Here is a 17,995-nt window from a genome sequence, read left to right as displayed (position 1 = left end):
AAGGGGCAATTTAGCGTATCCAATCCACATTTCACATCTTTGGGTTGTGGGGGCGAAACCCATGCAAACATGGGGAGAATGTGCAAACTCCACACAGACAGTGACCCAGAGCCGGGATCGAACCTGGGACCTCGGCGCCGTGAGGTAGCAGGGCTAACCCACTGCGCCACCGTGCTGCCCTGTTCTTGGACTTTTATGCCCGGTCTCAGGGGTAGTTTTTGGATGAGCTGGTGTGGGAAGTTAGAAGAAGGTTGGGGAATGCCGAAGCCCCAGATCAAAGGTCCTGGAAAGAAGGGGATGGGGGGGGGGGGAGCAAAAATCCGCTGGCGTGTGCTGCTGCCGGGTCCTGCAGGAAGATGTCGGGGGCTGGGTCGACGGGTGGGGCCTCTCCCTTCGCGGTGGAAACTCTGACCGAGGAGAGGTCGGTGGAGTTTCAAGGGCTGTTTCCCAAGCATTTGGAGGTGCTTTGGGGGAAGATGACGGCTTCGCTTAAAGAATGGTTGGAGGAGGCAATTGCCCCAGTAAAGGCGGTAGTGATTAAGACGTCGGTCGAGGTGCTGGAGCAAGGAGAGAAGTTGAAGGGGGTGGAGCAGCACAGCGGCCAGTTCACCTCAATGAGTGAGGAGCTGCGGTGGGTGGCGGAGGTCAACAAAGGGCTCAGAGCTAAGGTGGAAGGGCTGGAGAACAGGTCAGGCAGACAAAAGCCTGAGAATCCTGGGTCTGCCCAAGGTGGTAGAGGGCCCCAAGGCTGACTGAGTACTTTGCAAAGAGGTTTGTGCGCTGGTGGGGGAAGGGGAAGAACCCTCCCATTACGAGTTGGACAGGGCACATTGGTCATTCAGGTCGAAGCCTAAAACCAATGAGCCACCAAGGACGGTTATAGTCTGCTTCCACAGCTACCACGTGAAGGAGAAGGTTTTGAGCTGGGCAAAGCAGAGACGCGATGTGAAGTGGGAAGGTGTTGGTATATACTAAGATCTGACTGTGGAGTTGGCAAGAAGGCGAGCGGACTTTGGATGGGTGAAGGCAGCACTATATGGAGTGGTCTACCCAGCAAAGCTGAGAGGGCTTCACAACTCAAATGACTGTTATTTTGAGACGGTGGAAGCGTTCGTTCAGGCTGAAGGACTGGGATCAGAGTTGGGATTTGGACTTGATTGTTGGAGACGAGGATTGTTTTCTTACCGAGGGTTTTCCTTTTGGATTGGGGTCCAGTTTCGGTCTTTTAAGTGGGGAAGGGGTTTATTTACATGTGTTCTTGTTTTTCCTGTCACCTGGCTGGGGTTGATACAGCTAAAGATGGTACACACGGCGCATCTGACAAAGTCGAGGATGAGCCATTTGTCCGAAAGGGTAGAGGAGGTTTGTGAACAGTATGGAAGGGGCCCAGCTAATCATGTACATACGTTCTGGCCCTGCTCACAGCTGGGGTAATTTTGGAAGCTGTCTTTCAGAACCATGTCAGCGATCTTGCATGTGGACTTTGAGCCTCGTCCCTGGGAGCCATATTCAGGGTGCCAGACCTGCCTGAATTGCAGGCGAGAGCGGGGCAGATGTTTTAGCCTTCGCCTCACTGATCGCTCATAGGCGGGTTTTGTTGGGGTGGAGGACAGACTCTCCACCTTCGCTGTGCTTTGGGGGATCTAATGGAGTTCTTGCATTTAGAGAAGGTGAAATTTGTCCTGAGAGAGGCGAATGAGCAGTTCCACAAGTGATGGGCTTTGTTTATTCTGCATTTTGGAGAACTAGTTACCGTCAACTGTTGGGGTAGGGTCACTGGAAGGGGTCACTGAACAGATCACTGAGATGCAGCAATTCTGCAATTGGCCTATGAGGAGATACGAGTAAACTAAGCTTCCATTCCCTGGAATTTAGAAGAATGTGATCTAATCAAAATATAAAATTCTTAAAGGGCTTGACAGGTTAGATACTGGGAGGTTGTTTTACATTGCTGGGGAACCTAAAATATGGGGGCACAGTCTTAGAATGTAGCCATTTAGGACTGAGACGAGGAGAAATTTCTTCTCCAAGACAGTTGTTAATCTTTGGCCTTCTCGTCCCCAGAGAGCTGTGAATGCTCAGTTGTTGAATATTGTCCCAACAGAGCCTGATGGATTTTTGGATATAAGAAATATGGGGGTAGTACAAGAAAGCGGAACTGAGGTAGATCAGCCAGGATCTTATTGAATGGTGAACCAGGTTCAAAGGGCCGAATGGCCTATGCCTGGTCCTATTTTCCGTCTGCTTTTCTGGCTTGTTTGAAATAAAACCCTTATTTTTGGTCCTTGGCAAACTCTGATATGTGTCACGGTGCAGGGATGTCCATACTGAGGAACACAGTGTGGCCTCTACCCCACTCCAAACACATCTTCACCCCTACCACAGACAACTGCATCCTGCAACAGCCAGTCTCAACTCCTCTTTATCCAAGACTGCCAATCTGTGACCTACCCCAATTGAGAACTATATTGGAACTCATTTCAAGTGCCACACATTTCAATTTCCACCTCTTACAGCTGGAAGGTTTAAAATGGAGACCCAGATGGCGATGACGTATGATGGTCCAGTGCGTCGAGCAAAGATGGTCTTCATTTGCTGTGACCACAGTGCCTCACCTTCTTTACTCTATTTTAAGACGAATCACACACTTACTTATTGTTTCAATATGCAAATAAACCTTCGGCAACCGCACCAGTTGCAACACATGGTGGCTGTCCGCACATGTTATCGCAACGGAGTGTTAACCTTGGCTCAGTGGCGGTGCTCTCGCTGTTGGAGTCAGGAAGTTGTGGGCTTGGGCCCCACTCAGAGACTTGGGGTAAACAATGCCACTGCAGTGCCGAGGGAGAGCTACACTGCTGGACGCTCTGCATTTCGAACAAAATGTCAAACTAAGTCCCATATACCCTCTCGGGTGATGGTAAAAATTCGAGCATGATCTACTTTTCATCATTTTACCGACAAATGTAACAAGAAGTTCAAGTTCACTTGTATAAAACATCTGAATAGACAGTGAGGCTATATGCCCAGAGGCTTCTACACGTTTATTATTTACTCATCAGAAATGCAATTAGCCACCCATAATTAGTTGTTATAAGTATTGGGCAACACCGATCTGGACTGACAATTCAGTGCAGCACTGTCGGGTGTGCCATCTTTCCCACGAGACATCAGCGTTGGCTCTCTCTGCTGAACGCAGAAGACCCTGTGGCACTATCTGAAGAAAAGCAGGGGAGTTCGACCAGTTTCCTGACTCCCATTCAGCCATCAAACACCATTAAAAAAGACTATCTGCTCATTCAGCAGACTGCTGCACGTGCAACGTTGCTGTGTGCAAATTAACTATTACGTTTCTCTCCCCTGCACTGTGACTGCACTTCAGAAGTACTTTATTACTCCTTTCACTATTTCCACCTTCAGCTCAACATCACAGAGCTCTCTTGCTCCCTCCTCCATCTTAGGAAGTGGCTCGAAATGCCCATCCATACAGAAGGGCAAGTGGTTGATTGTTGCCCTGCTGCTTGGGTAGAATTCCAACACGAAAGTGGTGTTGAATGCTCCTCAGCAGAGCCATGTACTTCCTGCTGTCACAGGGCGTGCAAGCTACATTCTCACTCTCTGCAAAGAGTGCAGAGTGCCAAATCCATATTCACATTGCTGCTGCAGAGTAGGAAGACCCACATAGCCACTATGAGTCAGACACAGAGAAGTTGGCAGACTTATCCTCCTTCTGCCGCCCCACCCTCATATACCACACACATCAGGACACACGCCAGTCAGCAGATGCACGCAACCAAACTTCCCAACAGGCTCTTCTTGCCCCAGCTTTGCTGAAGCAATAACAACGTATATTTATAATCACATCTTTAACAGAATAAAACGTCCCTAGGTACTTTACAGGAATGATTATAAAGCAAAATATAACAAATGGCACTTAAAATAGACGAGCAAAAGCTTGGTCGAAGAGGTAGGTTTTAAAGTGTTTCTTTCGCTGCCGGAGGTGGCGGAAGTAGAGACGATAGTGACGAATAGGATGGGAATAGTCGGCACAGGCTTGGAGGGCCGAAGGGCCTGTTCCTGTGCTGTACTTTTCTTTGTGTTTGTGTGTGGGGTGGGGGGGGGGGGGGGGGGGGGGGGGGGGGGAAGAGACATTCCAGAGCTTAAGGCCTTGGCAACTGAATGCACAACCGCAGTCTAGAACAAGAAGAGGGTTGGAGGGCTGAAGGAGAATACAGAGATAGGGAGGGTGAGACCGTGGAGGGTATCGAAAGCAAGGATGAGAGTTTTAAAATCAAGGGAAATGTAGGCTTACATGAACACTGTAATGAAGTTACTGTGAGAATCCCCTAGTTGCCACACTCTGGCACCTGTTCGGGTACACTGAGGGAGAATTCAGAATGTCCAATTGACCTAATAAGCATGTCTTTCAGGACGTGTGGAAGGAAATCGGAGCACCCGGAGGAAACCCACGCAGACGCAGGGAGAATGTGCAGACTCCACACGGATAGTGACCCAAGCCGGGAATTGAACCTAGGTTCCCGGCGCTGTGAAGCAACCACTGTGCTACCATGCTGCCCACACAAAAAAATGGTCACTGCGATGATCAGGAATCGAACCAGAGTCGACTGCTGAGAAAGCAGCTCTGCTCACCACTTTATCGCCATCACTCACTGATGTGCCCTGGTTGTTTTGCTGGGAAGGTGTAAGGTAGTCACATTGGGAGACAATGGTGGCAGCATCTGTGCTTACAGTGGTTAGACTGATAGTCTCCAAATTCCCAGGAAGGTGCTGAGAAGGTCATGTTGTAAACAGTTATGCTTTAAACTGTCCATTCGCTCCTTTTATAAAAGTGGGTTGGGCTCTCAAGCATATTAAAACAGCATTTCTACCTCCCGAGGTTTCTGTTCCTGTTCCAGTGCCTCCCCATACTTTTTTAGGCGGGTTAACAGGAGCATTACGGGGTTTGTGTGGGCGCACGGGACTCCAAGGGTGAGACGGGTGTTCTTGGAGCGGGGCAGGGATGAGGGGGGAGGGCTGACGTTGCCCAACCTCTGTGGGTATTATTGGGCTGCCAACGCAGCGATGGTCCGTAAGTGGGTAATGGACAGGGAGGGGGCAGCATGGACAAGGATGGAGATGGCATCCTGTGTGGGCTCGAGCCTGGAAGCGCTGGTAACGGCACCGCTGCCGCTCCCTCCAACGAGGTATACCACAAGCCCGGTGGTGGCAGCTACCCTCATGATTTGGGGGCAATGGAGGTGGCCAGGGGGGAGGTGGGGGCCTCGATGGGGTCCCCGATATGGGGGAACCACCGGTTTGTTCCGGGGAGAATTGATGGCGGGTTCCTGAGTTGGCACAGGGCAGGTGTCAGGAGGCTGGGGGACCTGCTCATAGATGGGAAGTTCGCAAGCCTGGGTGAGCTGGAAGGGAAGTTTGGGCTCCCACCGGGGAACACCTTTAGGTACATGCAAGTAAGGGCATTTGTCAGGCGGCAGGTGATGGGGTTCCCTCTGCTGCCGCCGCATGGGGTTCAGGACAGGGTGCTCTCGGGGGTATGGGTTGGAGAGGGGAGGATCTCGGACGTGTACCAGGTGATGCAGGAGGTAGACGAGGCCTCGGTGGAGGAGCTGAAAGGTAAATAGGAGGAGGAGCTGGGTGAGGTGATTGAGGAGGGGACGTGGGCGGATGCCCTGGAAAGGGTGAACTCCTCCTCTTCTTGTGCAAGGCTTACCCTCATACAGTTTAAGGTGCTGCATAGGGCTCATATGACCGGGACAAGGGTGAGCCGGTTTTTTGGGAGCGAGGACAGGTGTATTAGGTACTCTGGGGGCCCAGCAAACCATGTCCACATGTTCTGGGCATGCCCAGCGCTGGAGGAATCTGGAAGGGTGTAGCAAGGATGGTATCGAAAGTGGTAGGATCCAGGGTCAATCCAGGCTGGGGACTCGCAATATTTGGGGTTGCAGGCGCAGGGGTTGTTCAGTAGATGGCAACCATTCCTAGATCCCCTGGCAGAACAATAAAATCAAAAGGTCAGCAGCAGGAGCAACCGGGGGGAGAGAGAGAGTGAGAGTGAGAGTGAGAGTGAGAGTGAGAGTGAGAGTGAGAGTGAGAGTGAGAGTGAGAGTGAGAGAGTGTGAGAGTGTGAGAGTGTGAGAGTGTGAGAGTGTGAGAGTGTGAGAGAAGACCTGGGTTCAATTCCGACCATGAGTGACTGTCTGGAGTTTGCACATTCTCCTCATGTCTGCATGGGTTTCCTCTGGATGCAATGGTTGCCTCCCATAGTCCAAACATTTGCAAGTTAGATGAATTGGCCATGCTAAAATTGCCCGTCAGTGTCCAGGGATGTGCAGGTTAAGTGGAGTTGCAGGGGATTGGGCCGAGGTACAGTGCTCCTTTAGAGACTTGTGCAGATTTGATAGGCTGAATGGCCTCCTTTTGCACTTTAGGGGTTCTATGAATAGTTAGTCTGCCAGCATCAGAGAACGACAGAGAGATAGGAGAAAGGGGCTGGTTTAGCTCAGTGGGCTAGACAGCTGCTTGCGATGCAGAACAAGGCAAGCAGCACGGGTTCAATTCCCGTACCAGCTTACCCAAAGAGGCGCCAGACTGTGGCGACTAGGGGCTTTTCACAGTAACTTCATACTTGTAACAATAAAAGGTTATTATTAAGAGACGAGAGAGCAAGAGAGATCAATCATCATACAGGAATGCAAATGGGAACTCATGCTCAGATTGAAAAGTTAAGATGTGAGGATTTGAAACAAGGCTGGAAGATTCACCTAGCTTGCACTAGGGGGAGAATCTCCAGGAAAACACCTCACTTTCACAGACAGCTCTGGGGTTAGATATCACCAGGCTGGGAAAGGAAAATAACAGAAGTAAATCCTCAGGGGCGAGGAATAATTTTGGACTGGGCCCAGGAAAATCAAATCAAAGGACAGTAAAGCATCATGAAGAGGAATTTTCATTTGTGTTAAAAGTAAAAGGGGAAAGTTATTCTCAGTAGTAGTACAAGTTGCCCACACCAATTGCGCTTAGTCAATACTGCTCCCAGTTTGTTACATTAAAAGTCTTAAAACATTAAATCTTCTTGGATCATCTTTTCAGCTATTGACTGGCAGTTCAAATTCCATCTTTAATAGTTACAGTCACTACAGGAATCGTAAAACAGTGGATGAGGAGAATATGAAATTCTTGGTCATGGATTGCTATTGAAGCAGAGGTCTACACTATATAAAGGGGAATAGGGTAACACCTACAAAAAGAGGAATATTACTGTGTAAGGAGATTGACCAGGAGGGATAAGACTCAGCGACCTATGGAGATGTACTTAGTACTGACTTTGAAACGGGGACAGATTTTAATTGTATTTACTTATATGCATGTGGAGGGTATGCATTGGGGTCTCATTTGAGCACAAATTAAGAGACACTTACTGAACAACAGCAGTGTATATTTACCATGCACTCCCAAAAAAATATTATTTTAAATTTGATAAGTTTCCATAGAAGCTTTTGCTTTTAGTTGCTGACCCCCTTTAAGGGCTGTCAATTTGTTAATTGTTTTCAGCTGGTGCATCAAAAGGTTACAAAGAAACACTCATTGTGGGATGGTTGAGTGAGGTAAATGCTTGCACACGTTTCACTCTGTAAATCAATTTCAAGTCCGAGTTAAGATTGGCTCCAGTACAATCCCCCAAAAATTCAATGGCTCTATGCAAAATAACATTTCGGTGAGGAGCAAATTTGTTATGACAAATAACCCAACAAGTCATTCCATTCCTTCTATTATCTTTACAGTTTTGCTCTTGGTCTTACAACATTTTTGACACTACAAAAAGCATTGGATTAATAACATCCATTTTTACAAACGTATTTACTTTCTCCCCAAAGCAATGGAAGTAGAATGTGAAAAAAAGCAGTTCAGAGGACATCCGAGCACAGTTTCTGCACTTTAACAGGCTCTGCATTTGGAAGTGAAGCGCTCTGCATAAAAGGTTTCTATTAGCCTCATGTTTCACTTGACACAGAACTGGGATGGAACCCAAGGACAAAGTTTCTCCCCCTTGCAATGTGCTAGCCCAGTTATCAACTTCCAAGGATGAATTGGCACCGTAAGGGCATTTAACTGTGTTATGGTCCATTAACAAAGATTTCAACACTTTAAAAATCAGGGAGGGAGAGTAATCAACTGAAATTGAAAAACCCAACCACTGCAGGATCTGTAATTATCAGGGTGGAATCTGAAGCTTTTTGCCACAATTGTGGGAATTTCACTGAGCCAACAGAGGAAATTGGGGGATAATTGTGAATTGCTCCGACTAATGATCTGCAAGGGAGGTTTATGCTTCTGTGACCTATTTGTATTATTCACTGGAGTCTGGCAACCAATTCTGGGCACTGCACTTCAGAATGGACATCAGAGTGTGCAGCAAGATTTACTCGAATGATATCACAGGTGAGGGTGTTCAGTTGCATGACGAGATTAGAGAAGGTTAGAGCAGTGAAGGGAGATTTGAAAGAAGCATTCATAATCATTAAGGGGTTTGATAGAGTTAATATGGTGAAACCACTTCCCCTAGCAGAAGAGTTAGTAAGCAAAGGACACAGATTTAAGGTGATTGGCATAAGAGCCAGAGCTGAGATTTTCTTTTGTATGGCAGGTCATAATGGTCTAGAATGAACTGTCTGAAAGAGCTGTATAGAGTCTCCAGGTCAGGCGCAGGCCATTAAGTTCAATTGGTCTACAGCATCACACAGTCTCCTCCCATCTCTCTTCATTGGGCAGCACGGGTAGCACAGTGATTAGCACTGTTACTTTACAGCGCCAGGGACCCGGTTTCGATTCCTGGTTTGGGTCACTCTCTGTGCGGAGGCTGCACGTTCTCCCCGTGTCTGCTTGGGTTTCCTCCAGGTGCTCAAGTCCCGAAAGCCATGCTTGCAAGGTGAATTGGACATTCTGAATTCTCCCTCTGCATACCCGAACAGGCGCCGAAATGTGGCGACTAGGGGATTTTCACAGTAACTTAATTGCAGTGTTAATGTAAGTCTACTTGTGACAATAATAAAGATTTTAAAAATGAACATTAAAGAGAATTGGATGTCTACTTGAAGGGGTTACCTCCGAAGTTTCAGGAATCTATCCTCGGCACCCTCCCTCACTAAAGCCAAGAACGTTTAACAGAAGGTTAATCATGGACAATGGCACCACCTCCAACAGAGTGCTTGTAATGCAGTGTCAGTCAGGACAACTTGAAGCAGCCGGTCTTATGAGGTAAGTTTGGGCAGATTGGGCCTGTATCCATTGGAATGAGAAGCAATTTTATTGAAACATACAAGACCCTGAGGGGACTTGGCAGGATGTTTCCAGTTGTGGGAGACTAGAACTAGGGGTCATACATTGAACCATACTTAGAAAATAGAAGGAGGCCATTCGGCCCTTTGAGCCTGCTCCACCGTTAGGATCGCTGGTCGAGAGTTCCCCATTTTCCCCCTACCTTCCTTTGTGAATAGCGGAGCTATATTACTCTCCAATCTGTCAGAACCATTGCAGAGTCCAAAGCATTTCAGAAAATGACTACCAAGGGACCTACTATTTCTATTCCTTAAGTCCTCTGGAATGAAGCTCACCAGGCCCTGGAGATTTATCCACCTTCAATCCCATTAATTTTCTCATCTTTACTGATACTAATTTCCTTGAGCTCCTCACTAAAACTTGTGTTTCTCAGAACTTCCGGGACATTATTCATATCTTCCTTTGTGAAGACAGAAGCAAAGTACGAATTTAGTTCCTCGTCCATTTATTTGTTCCCCGTTATGAATTCCCCCGTTTCTGCAAGGGACCCACGTTAGTTCTCAATCATTTTCTCTTTACACACCTGTAGAAACTTTTACAGTCAATTTTTATGTTACCCGCTAGCTTACTTTCATATTGTAGTTTCCCCTTCTTCATTTATCCCTTGGTCCGCCTTGGCTGAACTTTAAAACTCTTCCTAATCCTCAGGTCTATTGCTTTTTCTTGTTAATGGGTATGCCACTTCTTTCGATGTAATACTATCTCTAATTTCCCTCGTGAGCCATGGTTTGGCCACAGTTCCTTTTCTACTCTTGCACCAAATAGGAATAAACAACGGCTGGAGTTCACCTGTTCGTTCCTTGAATGCCTGCCATTGCCTGTCCACTGTCTTTCCTTTCAGTAATGTTTCCCAGTCCATCCTAGCCAACTCATGCCTCATACCATCATAGTTACCTTTATTGAAATTCAGGACTCTGGTCTTAGAATCAATGACCTCACTATCCACCTTGATAAAGAATTCTATCATATCATGGTCACTCATCCCCAAGGGTTCTCTGACAACTAGATTGTTAACTAATCCTTTCTCATTGCACAATACCCAACACAAGATGGCCTAATCCTTGTCATAGTTCAAACATAAATAGGTTCCCATTTAAGATGGTGAGGAGGAGTGTTATGATCCCAGCTTATGTTAGAATTGGATGGGAAGATCCCAGAATGGAACCCTGGCTCAAAAGACTGTAACTTTATTTTTCTAAAACATGGAGAAATAGAGTCACAGGACCGCTAATTAGTTTTAAAAAGGAAAAGACATTTGTTAAACATGAAAAAATTGGATTACGACACAATATGTCTTTACTCCCCCCTTTACCTTAACAATTACACACAGGTTTTAGGATTAACATGGATTGTAAACTACATCTTCAACAATGGCCTCATTAACACCAGTCTCTTTAAGCAAATGCACTCTCCACTCTGAATGGTGGCACGGTGGCACAGTGGTTAACACTGCTGTCGCACAGCCCCAGAATCTCGGGTACAATTCCAGCTTTGGATGACTGTCTGTGTGGAGTTTGCACTGTCTCCCTGTGTCTGCGTGGGTTTCCTCCAGATGCTCCAATTCCTCCCATAGTCCAAAGCAGGTTAGGTAGATTAGCCATGCTAAAAATTACCCCGTGGTGTCCCAGTAATGTGCAGGTTAGGCAGTGTTTTCGGGTTATGTGGATAGAGCGAGGCCACGGGCCTGGGTAGGTAGGGTGCTCTTTTGGGGGGTTGGTGTAAACCCGATGGGGCTGAATGGCCTTCTCCTGCACTATGGGGATTCTGTGGGTGCTATGGAAATCCTTGATACTGTAAATTGTGACATGACAAACTAATTAACCGAGTTCTGCTGAGGGGAGGGAAGAGCAGGGTTCCTTTGTCCCTGGGTCCAAAGAGGAAAAACATCAGATCTTGCATTCAGATCTGTTCAGTGTTGTCCAATGGCTCTGATTCAGAAGTGTGGATGATCAGACGATGAAAATCAGATAAGGCTTCCGGCTGACGCCTGCTGTCTGGACTTTACATAAAGGAGGTTCAAATTAAAAGGCTTGCCGATATACTCCAGACGAAGGCAAACGTTTAAAATGCTACCCATCACAAGTTTGGTAAACTAATTGCAGAATTTTAAAGCAGAGGGGGGAGGCCATTCAGTCCATCATGCCTGTGTTCGCTCCTTGAAGGTGCTATCCACTCTCACACAGACACAGGGAGGAAACCCACACAGACACGGGGAGAACATGCAAACTCCACACAGACAGTAACCCAAGCCGGGAATCGAACCAGGGTCCCTGAGGCAGCAGTGCTAACCAGTGTGCCACCCTGAATGAAACTACTGCCATACAGGTAGCAATTTGATTTTGAAAATGTTTGAGGCCATAGCGCCAAGTCTCTAGGTTCATACATACTGCTGTCTGGTCAGGGAATGCAGAACACTGTACACATGGAGCCTGGTCCATTGCCACCCCAATGTACCATGTTCCCGTACCAGCCTCCCCGGACAGACGCCGGATTGTGGCGACTAGGGGCTTTTCACAGTAACTTCATTGAAGCTTACTTGTGACAATAAGCGATTTTCATTTCATGTCCAAGAAAAGAGTTCAATCATGAGCAGCATAAGTTTGAGGAAAGCAACATACTGTGCGGATGCTGGAAAATCTGCAATAAGAAGCTTTTAACTTGGGTGTTCAGTTGAAATTAAACCACCAGAGAAAGTTGCAAGTAAACAATGACTCCCTGGTGTCTATTATTCACATAAACAAATATGAAAGCATTTGCCAGCTCAAATAGAGCATTTAAACACAAACACAGCAGCGAAGTCCAGCTGCTGGCTGTCGGTGCACGGATTCAAATTTAAATCTTTAAAACGTTCCAGAAGTGAAGGGGAGGGCTGCTCATTTCCTACTGTCCGGGGGCAAGAACATTCACCGAACACAGGAATTTATTATATATATCCCAACAATTTTTAAGTGTCAAGAGAGTTAAAACACCGACTCCCCTCGCGCTTCCTCCGCTCGGTTAAGCCTCGCCAGCGAAATCTCTCATCAAGGGCGCAAATCTGAAGCGACCGGCCGCCTCTTGCCGCCCCTCCTGCCGCCAGGACTCTTACTGGGGGGCCGAGGCCTGATCCGCGGCCTCAGTATCCAAAAGTAAAGGGAAACCAAAATAAAAAAGAACAGCATAACCGTAACTAAAATAAGCTAAAGCAGCGACTAAAAAGGCCGTTTTTTTTTCTTTTTAACACAATATTTTAAATTGAAGATTCCCACAATGTCAGGGACGAAAGGAGGGGCAAGGTGAATTTTAACACCCTTCGGTCATCGAAAATTTGTTTTTGTTTCAAAAGTTTTGAGGAAACTTTTTGTACTTACTGAACATCTCCGGCCGCAGGTGGCTTCCTCGCACCTCCCCTCCTCCCAAAACTTTTCTTGGCAACAATGTTTCCAGGCAGACAATCAATCGGATACAATGTTTCCCTCTCGCAACCTGCTGAATGTCCAAAATCTCCGCGATGTCTTAAGTGAAGCGACCGAGAGAGGAGCAACTTCTCCCGACATGGAGAGCCCCGGGTTGGGCTCGGCTCCCGCCCAGTGCCGGCGGCGGGCAAGCAGCGGCTCCTTTGTCTGGTTCCTGGTTTGAATGGGGCTGAGAGACAACACCCACCCTAATGCTATCCACCAATTGTAACCTCACTCTGCACCTTCTTCAACTAACTCTCCCCACTCTCGTTTGTTTTCGGTTGCAAATTTGCCACTCATCACTTTCTTTTTTTCGGGGGGAGTGCGCGCTGTGTGTTGCAGAGAAAGAGAAATTGTCCTCTCTGGAGCAACCATGCCACCTGCAGTCCGTAGTGCTCCACTGGACAATATTTCGCTGTGTCCATTGGGGCTAATTATTTCTCCATACTTAAAAAAGGACCACTTTGTTTATTGTTCAGTCCCCCAACACATCTGGCTAGATACAGGGGCTGAAATCTTTTTCGGTCAAGTTTCTTTTCAGCGAACACAGTCTTACAACACCAGGTTAAAGTCCAACAGGCTAGTTTCAAACCACTGCTCCTTCCTCAGGTGGATGATTCACCTGAGGATGGAGCGGTGCTCCGAAAGCTCGGGTGCGATTCTCCGCACTCACGACGGGGCGGAGAATAGCGGGCGGCGCAAATTTTTACAGCGACGCTGGTCCGACGCCCTCCCGCTATTCTCCCCCCCACGCCCGCCCCCCGACACGAATCGCTACTCGCCGTTTTTTTACGGCGAGCAGCGATTCTCCCCTGGCCGATGGGCCGATTTCCAAGGCCTTTACGGCCGTTTTCACGAATTTTAATACACCTGCTATACAAGTTCATGAAAACGGCGACAAAGTGCCGTTCTGCACAACCGTGCCACCGATTGGCATGGCCGCACCACGGCCGTGCAAAGGGTGGCATGGGCCCGCGATCAGTGGGCACCGATCATGGGCAGCGGGTCCGATTCCCGTGCACTCTTTCTCCCTCCGCCGGCCCGCAGGATACGTCCGCGGGGCGGCTGAGGGGCATTACGGACCGCGCATGCGCGGGTCTGACGCATATGCGCGGATGACGTCATCCGCGCATGGGCGGCTGACGTAATCATATGCGTCAGCCGTCGCTAACTTTGGCGCGCGGGCTTAGCGAAATTCATTAAGCCCGCGATGCCGTAGTTCACGGGGCCGCGATGCTAGCCCCGACCGGGGAGCAGAATCGGGTCCCGGGAGGGGGCGCGGAGGCTGCCGTGAAACACGGCCGTTTTCGTGGCAGCCTTCATGACTCTCCGCCTTTGCGGAGAATCGCGCCCCTCGTGTTTGAAACAAACCTGTTGGACTTTAACCTGGTGTTGTAAGACTTCTTACTGTGCTCACCCTAGTCCAACGCCGGCATCTCTACATCATAGCTTTTCAGGGAAGGCATTGGACAGTGTGCTGAAAAGATTCATGAGAATGGTTCCAGGTATGCAGGACAGATACTGAGACCCCATGGGCAATTTAACTGGCAGTGATCCATTGAGAGGCTGCCATCATAGAACATAGAACGTACAGTGCAGAAGGAGGCCATTCGGCCCATCGAGTCTGCACCGAGCCACTTAAGCCCTCACTTCCAGCCGATCCCCGTAACCCAATAACCACTCCTAACCTTTTTTTGTACACTAAGAGCAATTTATCATGGCCAATCCACCTAACATGCACGTCTTTGGACTGTGGGAGGAAACCGGAGCACCCGGAGGAAACCCACGCAGACACGGGGAGAATGTGCAGACTCCGCACAGACAGTGACCCAGCGGGGAATCGAACATGGGACACTGGCTCTGTGAAGCCACAGTGCTAGCCACTTGTGCTCCTGTGCTGCCCTGAGGATCATAAGAGGTGTGAGCAGCAGTAGGGCATTCGGTCCATCATGTATCCTCTGCCATTCAATGAGATCATATCTGATAATCGTCAATTCTATTTTTCGCCTCATCCTTTTCCCTTACTGATTAAAAATGTGCATCTCAGCCTTGAACATACTTAACGATCCAGCCCTCTGAGAGAAGAGGTTCCTCCTCATCTCTGCCTTAAATGGGCCACCCCTTACTCTGAGATTGTAGTAAGAAGTCTTACAACACCAGGTTAAAATCCAACATGTTTGTTTCAAACACTAGCTTTCGGAGCGCTGCTCCTTCCTCAGGTGAGCAGCACTCCGAAAGCTAGTGTTTGAAACAAACATGTTGGACTTTAACCTGGTGTTGTAAGACTTCTTACTGTGCTCACCCCAGTCCAACGCCGGCATCTCCACACCTGAGATTATATATCTGGTCCTAGACTCTCCCACAAGGGGAAACCTCTCAGCATCTACCCTATCAAACCCCCTGACAATCCAACACGTCTCAATAAGGTCGCCTCTCATTCTTCTGAACTCCAATGAGTACAAGCCATGCCTACTCAACCTCTCCAAATAAGAAAATCCCTCCATCCCCAGGATCAACATCAGTTAGGTTGGAAAGATTGGGACTGTTTCCCTTGGAGAAAAGACTGACGGGAGATTTGATAGATGTATCCAAATTCATGAGGGGTTTGGACAGGGTAGATAGGGAGAATGAGAGGGCACAGATTTAAATTAATCGGCAGAAAAGATGTGAGTTTTCTCACATGACAAGTTGTTCAGGTCTGGAATGCACTGCCTTCGAGTGTGGTGAAGGCAACTTCAATCAATGCATGCAAAAGGGATTTAGACTGTTATTTGAAAAAGAAGAATATGCAGGGTTTGAGGGAAAAGGGAGGAAATTGGCACTCAGTGCAATGCATGTTTTGGAACTGGTGAAGAGACGATCGGCCGAATGTCCTCCTTCTGCACTGTACAATTCTGTGATCTCTCAGTGGCTACTCAAGGTGGAATTTGGATATTTACACTGGCTGTTGACATTGCACTTTCTCTGTGCTGCAAATTGCTGAATTGTCTTTCCCTTAAAAACACGACAGCAATGTTATATCAGAGACCTCCTGGACTTAAGGCTTATCTCCCTAGACAAAAACCTAGGGCGATAAAAAGCTGAAAATAGATACTGACTAATGTGCATCACTGGGAGGTTAGGGACCAGCAATTTCCGAAAAAGCCCTTTGCTCCAGAATTTGCAGGGGAAATGACAAAAAGAGTATAATGCATGCATTGTTATTAAATAATATGAATAAACAGCAATTTGGCACGAGTTGATCATAGATAGAAGCTTCAGGGATGTAGTTACTCTGAAGAATGAAGATAGATGGGTGACGGTGAGAGGGGCTGAGAGGAAGCAGTCAGTACGGGGATCCCCTGTGGTCGTTTCCCTGAGTAACAAGTGTACCACTTTGGATACTGGTGGCGGGGGGGGGGGGGGGGGGGGGGGGGGGGACTTATCAGGGGTAAGCCATGGGGTACAGGTCTCTGGCACAGAGTCTGTCCCTGTTGCTCAGAAGGGAAGGGAGAGAGGAGTAGAGCATTAGTTATTGGAGACTCCATAGTTGGGGGGATAGATAGGAGATTCTGTGGGATTCTGTGGGAATCGCGGTTGGTTTGTTGCATCCCAGGTGCCAGGGTCCGAGATGTCTTGGATCGTGTTTTCGGGATCCTTAAGGGGGAGGAGGAGCAGCCCCAAGTCGTGGTCCACAAAGGCACCAACGACATAGGTAGGAAAAGGAATAGGGATGTAAGGCAGGACTTCAGGGAGCTAGGGTGGAAAGTTAGAGCTAGAAAAAACAGAGTTGGGTTACCCGTGCCACGTGCTAGCATGACAAGGGATAGGGAGAGAGAGAACAATTGAACACGTGGCTCCAGGGATGGTGCAGGAGGGAGGGTTTCAGGTACCTGGATAATTGGGGCTCATTCTGGGGTAGGTGGGACCTCTACAAACTGGATGGTCTACACCTGGACCAGAGGGGTACCAATATCCTGGGGGGGAAATTTGCTAATGCTCTTCGGAAGGGTTTAAACTAATTCAGCAGCGGGTTGGGAACCTGAATTGTAGCTCCAGTATACAGGAGATTGAGATTAGTGAGGTCTTGAGTAAGGTTTCAAGGTTGCAGGAGTGTACTGGCGGGCAGGAATGTGGTTTAAAGTGTTTCTACTTCAGTGCCAGGAGCATCCGGAATAAGGTGGGTGAACTTGCAGCATGGGTTGGAACCTGGGACTTCAATATTGTGGCCATTTCGGAGACATGGATAGAGCAGGGACAGGAATGTTTATTGCAGGTTCCGGGGTTTAGATATTTCAGTAAGCTCAGGGAAGATGGTAAAAGAGGAGGAGGAGTGGCATTGTTGGTCAAGGACAGTATTACAGACAGTATGGCAGAAAGGACGTTTGATGAGGACTCGTCCACTGAGGCAGTATGGGCTGAGGTTAGAAACAGGAAGGGAGAGGTTACCCTGTTGGGAGTTTTCTATAGGCCTCCAAAAAGTTCCAAAGATGTAGAGGAAAGGATTGCAAAGATGATTCTGGATAGGAGCGAAAGTAACAGGGTAGTTGTTATGGAGGACCTTAACTTTCCAAATATTCTCTGTGCGAGTGCTGAATCTTTGGAATTCTCTAATCACTGAGCATTCTCAAGCTAGAAATTGATAGATTTCGAGGTTCTAATGATGCCAAGAGATATGGGGTGGACATGATGTGGAGATGCCGGCGTTGGACTGGGGTGAGCGCAGTAAGAAGTCTTACAACACCAGGTTAAAGTCCAACATCCACACCCCTTCCCGGGCTGCAGCACTTTTAAACCTCATGCTCTATGCTTGAAGTTGAAATCACAAGCTTGATTGCTCCTCAAGAGTTCTACCTCTCTCTAAATCATTGGAGGTATTGTTAGTTTTGTCATAGAGCTAGAAGTTGTGCTCGCGCTGTCTCCTCCCCAGATGATGAGAATCCATGGTCAGTCCATAGTTAAGAAGGGCTAAGTTAATATCTTCGTTCTTTTACATCGATTCCTTGATTGTTCAAAGTCCTCTTTCTGCATCTCTCTTTGATTGACAATACCTGGGCAAGTTAGTCACATGCATGAAACCATATTCCTGCGTAAAGTTGTGGAGTAATTCATTAGCAAACTGTGGACCATTGTCTGGCACTACAATGCCAGATGCCGTGAGTCGCAAAGTTTATTCTAGTAATTGAATAACTGCTTCCTCTGTGATGCTGTGCAATCAGTTC

General features: G+C 47.8%; 1 protein-coding gene across 1 annotated transcript in view; it reads right to left on the bottom strand.

The window, feature by feature from the left end:
- Positions 1–13,112, bottom strand: part of gpsm1b (G protein signaling modulator 1b) — a 283,643-nt gene extending 270,531 nt beyond the window's left edge. The window contains exon 1 of the mRNA XM_038782318.1: positions 12,708–13,112. Within this exon, the coding sequence (XP_038638246.1) occupies positions 12,708–12,714 (7 nt within the window). The 5' untranslated portion in view covers positions 12,715–13,112. The remainder of the gene's footprint in view (positions 1–12,707) is intronic.
- Positions 13,113–17,995: the final 4,883 nt, after the last annotated feature.

Source organism: Scyliorhinus canicula, chromosome 21, assembly GCF_902713615.1.
Source record: "Scyliorhinus canicula chromosome 21, sScyCan1.1, whole genome shotgun sequence".
Classification (NCBI taxonomy): domain Eukaryota; kingdom Metazoa; phylum Chordata; class Chondrichthyes; order Carcharhiniformes; family Scyliorhinidae; genus Scyliorhinus; species Scyliorhinus canicula.
Note: the sequence above shows the minus strand (reverse complement) of the source record. Positions and strands in the feature narration are given on the sequence as shown.